General features: G+C 45.5%; 1 protein-coding gene across 1 annotated transcript in view; it reads right to left on the reverse strand.

The window, feature by feature from the left end:
* Positions 1–8,688, reverse strand: part of LOC103366577 (target of Nesh-SH3-like) — a 22,286-nt gene that overhangs the window by 7,555 nt on the left and 6,043 nt on the right. Inside the window, exons 5-14 of the mRNA XM_008294346.1 lie at positions 7,086–7,267; positions 6,831–6,883; positions 6,501–6,531; positions 6,031–6,111; positions 5,859–5,921; positions 4,434–4,631; positions 3,301–3,378; positions 2,760–2,921; positions 937–1,019; positions 773–796 (exon numbers count right to left, since the gene is read on the reverse strand). Coding sequence (XP_008292568.1) covers positions 773–796; positions 937–1,019; positions 2,760–2,921; positions 3,301–3,378; positions 4,434–4,631; positions 5,859–5,921; positions 6,031–6,111; positions 6,501–6,531; positions 6,831–6,883; positions 7,086–7,267 — 955 coding nt within the window. The remainder of the gene's footprint in view (positions 1–772; positions 797–936; positions 1,020–2,759; positions 2,922–3,300; positions 3,379–4,433; positions 4,632–5,858; positions 5,922–6,030; positions 6,112–6,500; positions 6,532–6,830; positions 6,884–7,085; positions 7,268–8,688) is intronic.

The raw sequence follows: 8,688 nt of genomic DNA on the forward strand, positions 1-8,688 counted from the left end.
GCAAAGAAACACAAAGAGACGCAACGAAACACAAAGAGACGCAACGAAACGCAAACAGACGCAACGAAACGCAAACAGACGCAACAAAACACAAAGAGACGCAACGAAACAGAAAGAGACGAAACGAAAGGCGACAAACCGACTACAAAGTAATTTAGTAATTTCCCTGAGGTCTTGTACCGAAGGGATGAATAAAGTTTTATTCTATTCTATTCTATTTCTAAACAAATTAAACTTGAATTACTCAACGAATGCAGCTCCTTCAGAGTAAAAGCACGAAGCTCCTGATTGGTGGAACAGAAACCTTTCCATAAATCGGTCTCTGCCTTTTAAAGTCATCAAGTTTCTGCTTTCGTTTCAATTACCAGCAGAAGATCTGAAGCTGATACGACTGTTGGAGGTGCAGCGATGATAAAATCTGTCCCGAGTCCCGAATGAAACCACGGATCAGTCAGAAACCGTAAAAACAGAACGACTCGTGGTTCAACCAAAAAAATCAACCAAACGAAAACTTAGAATTCAAAAATTCACCAACAAACCATCATTTCCACCAATAAGCCGTTTGAGCTCATCGACACGTGAGGAGAAGTTTTAAAGATGCATTCGGCACAAAAACAACATCACAGTGAAGAGAAAAGAGCTGCAGAGGGAAGAACGAGGAAACCATGAAGACAAACAAGCCAACAGTCAAGAGACGTGAGCCCACAAGCTGCCGGTGTTCAGAGGGTTAATAAGGACGGACATAAACACAACAAGTGTAAACTCTGCACACAGGAGCTCTTGATCTGGATGGACGTGAAGGTTTCGCTGGTTTCTGTGGTGAAGAAAAAGGAAACCAGCAGCAGGACGTGGAGCGACACCAAACATGAGACATGGAGGACAGACCGACGGACGGACGGATGGACGTGAAACATGACAGGTTAATGATGGAACACAGACAGACGGGTCTTTACCGAGTCCAGGTCGGGACCATAAGGCCGGTTTTGGCGGGGAAACGCCCCGGTGAAGGTGTCGGTTTACTGCAGGGAGAGAAGCAGCGTTACGAAGAGAAGAACCGGAACCGACAACCAACCGAGTCCCTTAAACAGCAGCACAGACCCAGTGTGACAGATTGAAACCCACAGCGGCCTGATCCATGAAATCACAACATTCACCTGCATGTTCGCTGCAGTTTGATCTGAACTGTTTGTTTACAATGTTCCCATAAAATCAGTTCTACTGAAACGTATCATGACTTCACAGATGTCATATTGAATCACAGTATTTGACGTATATTATAGTATAATTACAGTATTTGTGTGATTTTACGTTGTTATCTGTCCTTCAACAAAACGGTTTGGGTTCCAAAAATTCAACATGTTTTTCAGGAACTCTGAACTTGGGATCATTTTTTCAGGACGGTTTCACAGTTCAGAAGCTTCGTCTGGACTCGTTTGGCTGATCAGCTCCAACAGACGCTGCTGACGTCCACAGCAGACGTCTGAGACACATTCAGGGTTTAAACAGTTCAGACAACATTCGGTGAAGCAGCAGAACCTCCCGTCGGTTTGACTCATTTATAAAAGACTCTTAATGTTTCATTAAAAAACATTTTCAAACAACAAACGTTAACTTCCTGCCACCTGAAGAACCAGCAGCACCGGTCCGGACTGTTGTCATTAATGACAGAGCATCTCCTGGTTCCCCAACAGTCTGTAACCGGACCAGTCCTGTGTGTTATCACCTGAATGTCAATCAGTTCTGACCTGCATCACGTCACAGTAATCAGATTACTTTTAGTGGACCAGCAGAACATTTCCCCTGACCAACTCTTTGTCAGGTTTATGTTGAAATTCAGGCTCCAAACTAGAACCTCAAAGAACCACAGTGAGTCCAGCTGTGGTCTCCATCAGTCCACCTGCATGAACATGGTTCTACAACGAGGTGAGAGCAGCAGAACCTTCTCAGTTCTGGACCTCTGGACTGTGTCTATCTATGTCTGCATCACGGCTACACATGGAGAAGACCTGAACAGAGGAGGAGAAACATCTGACTGAGAGACTGGACAAAGATGGAAAAGGATCCAGAAGATCAGTGAGCAGCTAGAACCCAGTGCAGCCCAGTGTGAGCAGGAACCAGGAGGTCCAGAAGGAGCCACAGCAGCACTGATCAGGACTGCAGTGGTCGTCCTCCTACAATGACTCCACGGACAGTCAACTACTGTCACTATGGAGCTGTGGACACCAGACAAAGGCAGCTGCTTCAGACTTGGCACAGGGCTGATCAATGGAGACCAGAGTTAGTGTGAAGCTCACACAGTGTGAAGGACACTTCAGAACATCAGCCTCTATGGACGGAGGACCAGAACTAAACCTGGCTGCTGCTCACAGCTAAACTTCCACATCAAAGTTCACCAGAGAACATGAACAGAAGCCTGATGGATGCTGGAGAACATCCTCTGGTCAGATGGAGATCAATGTGTTGGGCTCACATGGAGTCCAGATGTTTGGTGTGAACCTGACCAGGACCACCACAGTGGATGCATGGTCCTGACAGTGAAGCACGGAGGTGGCAGCATCATGATGAACTGTTATTTACATTTGCCATCAGGGCAAATACTATGCTGTCCCACTTAGTAGTAATCTGATTACTGTGAGGGCATCCAGTTTGGAGTCAGTTGACATTCAGTGGTGCTGTGACTTGGAGAATAAACCTGGAACTCAGAAAACAGTAAATTTCTCGAGGACATTGTCATAAACAGGAAGTACAGGGAGGATTACCCCCGAGTATCCCCGAGGTGGGGGCGGAGTTACTGGGCTGTCTGAGGCCCTTAGAGAAGGGAAAGAGGGGCTTTCTGGGCGACGGCCTCATGGATCCAACCGTGGAAGCTGCCGGGTCGAAGGAATGCAAAGGCAGCAACGGGTTTCTGTTGCTGTCTTGACCTAAAAGATGAGAGAGAGTCGCAGGGTTGGCCGGTTACAGTCTGATCTGGTCTTTATCTACGCCAGCAGACAAGCGAGCTGCAGCAGCCTGAGCAGTTAGTGATGGACCATGAGGTTTAAATGGTGGATGAACGGATGAATGGATGAGCGCCACAATCTTTGAAACCACAGTCATTGAAGCTACGGATGAGTTTAGGAACCATGACTGGGAGATTGCGCTGCATGCAGACGCTGATGAAACACAGCCGCCCTGTGGACAAAAACGTTACTGCAGGTTTGACTGGAAGCTGCCTGGAAGCTCGAGGGAACAAAATGGCGTCAGATGGACAGCAGACAGAGGGGGAGCGAGCAGAGGCGGCAGGCTGGAGGTCTTTATTACCCCAGGTGTTAGCTCTGGCTCTCTCATTGGCCAACGCTGATCTCAGCAGCGAGGACCCGTCCCGTGATTGGCCAAAAGCTGTGAGGGAAAAAGACGGTTGAACTCTACAAAACTCAGACAAGTTTCAGATTCAAAGATGAGTTGCTACCTGTAGAATTAAAACCAGAAAACGTTGAGAAAGTTACATGTAAACACTGAAAGGTGAAATACTTTGGGTTGAAAACACAAAACAGGTCAAACTCTTTGCAGACGACACCCTCATTGCTGTAGAAGTCCTGCAGACTTTTCTTGAAGATGTCAAATTTAAAAAACAAGTGTTTTAAAAAGGTTTTAAAAGCTTCAGATAAATATGAGTGGAGGGAAAGTGAAAGTATCTCCTTAAACTTCATTAATCTTTTAAAAATATAAAACAGCATCTTAGTCCTAAAAGTGTGAATGTCGGCAGACGTCATTTCATTTTTGGACATTTTATTAATATTTTAGACAATAATGTTTCTTGAACATTATGATGATATCTTCTGACATTTTATTACCATTTTTGTAAAGTTTGTCAATATATATTTTGACATTTTCTTCTTCTTCAATATTTCATTAATATTAGGGGATGTTTTATCAATGTTTTTGGACACATATTAGTTTCAGTAATTTTCATAACAGCCAAACAATCATTGTTACTTTCATTATATCCAAAGAAAGGTTTGTAAATCCAGAGATATGAATCAGTGGAGGGAAGGTGAAAATTACCACCTTTAAGTTGGTTAAACTTTAACATTTAAAACAACAGTTTGTTACTAAAAGTGCGACTGTTTGCAGATGACAGTCTTATTTCCATTAAAGCAACAGAATCTTCTAATCAACAAAAGTTTGAACAAAGAGATCCCATGACACAAACTAAAAGCTGTTAGTAGGCAACTTTTCAGAGACACGAGGAAGTCAGTGTGATGATAAACAGCAGCTTGGTTCTGAAAGTGTGACTGTTTGCAGATGATGCTGTTCTGAGCGTCGGAGGTAAAGCAGCGCCACTTTTAACACCAAAGCTTGATATTTTTGACCACAAACTGACTTCAGTGGTGATTAAACTCCCAGAAGAAGGCGACAGAATAAGAAAACGAAAGTTTGTAGACAGGATTTACCAGCAGGGTTCTGATTCTTCTCGGGTTCACTAGAAGGCGTCTTAGTGGTCTGGACATGAAGCGATTCACCGCCGGAGGGGATTTTATAAAGAGGGGTGGTGACGGTGGGTGGGGCTTTGGTGGGCAGGAAGTGGGGGAGGGCAGGAGTGGGAGGGTCCGCTGGCCGGTCCAGGTCGGTTCTAACAGAGTTCCCTTTTTCTGGGGCGACAGAGGACAGAGGAACTGAGACCTCGGGACTCAAACCCAACAAGTTCTAAGCGGCTGATGCTTCATTAATTAAAGTAGTTCAAATTAAACGTCTAATTGTTCATTTGTCCTCTGATCATTTGCTGGAACCTCAGTTCTGCCAAATTTGGAAGAATCTGGTTTCATAGTCATGCTGTCTTTAAAAAGGCTCCAGAATGACACCATTTATCAGGAGGAAACTGTAAAAACATGAACAATTTAAAAATGCACAAAAATAAACTGTCCGTAAAAACCAACAACTGGTTCCTACAGCGAGTTCAAACGCAGTTCGGCTCCTTTGACGGGACTTCTGGTGTCGGTTTTTTGAAGACAGCAGCTCTGACTTCAGACAGAAAGCATCAGTTTGGTCCCGATGGTCTCAGAAACACAGAAAAGGAAACTTTAAACTCTGCAGAGCGACTTGTGTCGGAAAAAGCCGACAACGTCTGCGTCTGGACGACATGCTGACCTTCATGCAGACTGACAACAGAGGACAGACGGCTAGAGACAAACATCTCTGGAGACCGGTAGAAACGTTGAGCTGAGACAAAAGCAAACTTTAACCAGACCTGGTCCAACTTCAGAAGCTCGACTGACTGAATGTTTTCCATCAGCTGTTTGCTTCAGACACTCGATCCCTTCAAACTGTGACTCAAGTGTTTAAAACAGATTTATGGTGCAAACTATTGGTTCTAAAGGTTAAAACTGACAAACAACTGAAATACTTTTTAAAGAACAGTGTTTGAAACAAAACGTGAAATCAATAAAAACTGTCACTGAGCCGTAAAAGTAAATGTTGTCTTCTGGGTGCTGAGGCCAGAAATCTGCTTCTAATAGTCGCTGGAAGTTTGTTCAACAAAGATTCATGGACTAAATGAAGTTTATTGGTCATCTGAGCGTAAATAATTTGTTAAAGCTGGTCTCAGTTCAGAGCTGCAGAAGAAGAAGAAGAAGAAGAAGAAGAAGAAAAATGGCGGCTGCTGGACGCTGAAGCAAGGCTTTGGTCACATGACCTTTAGCGATTTGTCGTCGCGGTGGGCGGGGCAACGTAAACTTACTGGTGACCTCATCGGCGACATCATCGACTTTCTAACTGGGCTCATGCTAGCATGCAGCCAATCACAGCGGGCGCTGGCTGCAGGCCCCGCCCCCTCAGCGAAGCAGGTAAACTACAGAGCTACTGAGCGTCAGTGGCGTTACCGAGCGGCGCCGAGCGAGGGAACGTGGGCTGGACCGAGCTTTCCTGCCGACTCTCCGGCGGCGCTGTGGAAACAACACGGTCAGAAAGCAGAGAAGAAGAAGAGCCGCTCAGGTGAGAAACACCTGAACTCCTCCAGAACCTGCAACAGAACAACAGCTGGGGGATAATCACCGAAGGAGGTGCGCGGCGCTCCGGGGAAACCGGGCTTTTTCAGAACCGTGGACAGCCGAGGCCTCGTCCCGTTGTGAAGAGCTGCAAACAGGAAACACAAGAACGAGTGCTGCTGCTCTGAAGAACCAAAGAACCATACAGAACACATGGAAGGAACAAGACCTGGATCAGCTGAGGGGTCTGAAGGACGAGGAGGAGATAAAGGAGAAGAAGATGTAGGAGGAGTGAAACAGAAGTCAGAGAAGAAAAAGCAGAAGGAAGAGACAAAACGGAAAGAGGAGGAGAAAAATGAAGAGAAGAAGAAACAGAAGATAAACTGAGCAAGTCGTAGAAGAAGGAAGACGAGAAGATGAAGAAGAGCAGGTGGAAGCAGTCGACCTGGTTTCAGTGTTGAACAGTTTAATTCTCTGATTTCTTCACATCAAACTGCATGAAAGAAAACGAGCTCATGTTTAAATCACAGATCTTACCAGGACGAGGAGGGAAGAAGGCGTGAGGCTTCTGGAAAACACAGAACATCTACTTTACTCTCACGATCAGCGTCAGAGGAAACCAATAAATCCAACCAAGACAGACTACGGCTCCCAGCATGCACTGCAGCTAAACATCCAATCAGAAGGCTGGAAGTTCTCTCAGAAGTTGCTCCTTGAGTTCAGACATTTCAGTCGATTTTTACTTTGCTTGATTTCTTCATTTCATTGATTACATTTCAACAGGTTGATTTTATTTATTGAAGGCTGAGTAAATGTTTGGTAAAGAGGTTTAATACGACAGAACGCTGGCGGTCAGCGGCGACGTACCAGCGGCTTGGCCAGAGGATTGCGCAGCTTGTACGGCTTCTGAGCGTTTTTATCTGTAAGATCCAGAAAAGACGGAAGAAATCAGATCAGTTCAGAGAAAAGTCAGCGTGTTGGCGGCAAAGAAAGATTCAGTTTGAGCAGCAAACACCTGATAAAGAACTTCAATTACAAACGTAAAACGCTACAAACAAAACCAGTAAGAAACCGTCAGTGCTGAGCGTCCAGCTGAGGGAACACGGAGAACCTCAGACTTACTGCCCATGTTGGTGTTGTGGACGACTGGTTTGCTCCACATGCCGCTTCGGTCGTCCTTGTTGGATCGGACGCCGAACTCGTACGGAGTGTTGGGTTTCAGGTTGTCGATGACGGTGTCGCTGGTTGGGCAGGTCTGGTAGATCCACTTCCTGTTCCTCTCCCTGTAGCGGATGGTGTAGAACCTGAAGGACGAGAGCGCAAGCCACTGAGTCTGCTGTAGCTACTGAAGGTGTTCCTCAGGGTTCTACTGTCGGTCCTCCACACTTCAATTCATGTGATTCAAACTTATGTCTTTGACACCTCAATGGTTCGGCTGTTTGGTTTCATTACTGTCCAAACTGAAAACTCAGCATCTTGAGGTGTTCCTCAGGGTTCTATTCTTAGTCTTCTATATTTTTAAGTAACATAATTCAGGACACAAAACAGGCCTTTAAAAACTTGCAGCTGCATTAATTTATCTTTCTGATCTTGGTTTCTTTTCAAAGGTAAATTAGTGATGATGTAGCGTTGTCTTTGTTTGATGTCACTTTGTCGTATCATACGTTGCTTTCTAGTTGTTTTCCATAATATTGTAGTTGTTGTACATCTACTTATGTTGGTTTTCAGGAGAAGAAACCTCACATTTGTCACAGGTTCCTGATAAAATCAGTCCTTCAGGCGTAGCTGTCTTCCGTCTGAGCAACACTGAGACATTCAGAGAGAGACCAACTTTGTTTTTATGTTTCTGATCTTTAAATCATTTACACTGACAGAATAACGAGGCTTTATGCTGTCGAGCTGGATTCAGTCCCAAAGGAACAAACTCAAGTCTGATCTGCTGCTTGTTAAAGAAGCTGCTCTTCCAAGAACAACACTGATCAGGAGGCTGAGCTCCACTGTGATGCTGGGAGCTCAAGCCAAACATGATCATTGTGTTGCTGTAAAACATGTTGTGTTCGTGCCTGAATCCCAACAAACACCACAAACATTTTTACATGTTGTTCCTACAAAATGTGCAAATGAGGCGGAAAAAAGTGTTAAAAAGGCCAAAAGCTGAGCATGGAGCCGCTGAGTCGATGGGAAACATTCGGACGATCGTTACAGCAGAAACATCACGAAGGCGTCGATGGAATTCGTTGATGAGTGATTTGAGGCGAATGTTCTTCATCAGCGAAACTCTGCAGCTGCTTCACACTCGGATCAGACCAGCAGCAGCGTCTTCAGCCGTGTGGTTTCTCTCCGCCGTGACCTCAGCGTGGAAACATGGCAGCCCAGGAGGTGTTGTTGGCTCTGGCCTCCGAGCAGCCGAACAGTCCGATCCAAAGAAACATGAAGCTTTAGGGGTGGCAGAGGACGCCGGCTCAGGGTTTCCACCGACTCCTCCAGCTGGAAAAAACAGGCATCACAGGACGCCATGGAAACCAGCAGCAGTGTAGCATCACTCAGCGCTCAGGAGACTCGGGGACCAGTTAGAGGAGGCGTCATTCATCGAAGGCTTTCTGGACGTCCAGAATCAGGCAGACAACAGGAAGCTGGAGACCTTCATGTTCAGTCAACGGACGTCACAGACCGGTTTGATCAGGAAGCTGCAGTTAATATGAGCTTAAGACCAACACAGCTGGAC

The sequence above is a fragment of the Stegastes partitus genome, unplaced genomic scaffold (genome assembly GCF_000690725.1).
Source record: "Stegastes partitus isolate 25-593 unplaced genomic scaffold, Stegastes_partitus-1.0.2 Scaffold954, whole genome shotgun sequence".
Lineage (NCBI taxonomy): Eukaryota > Metazoa > Chordata > Actinopteri > Pomacentridae > Stegastes > Stegastes partitus.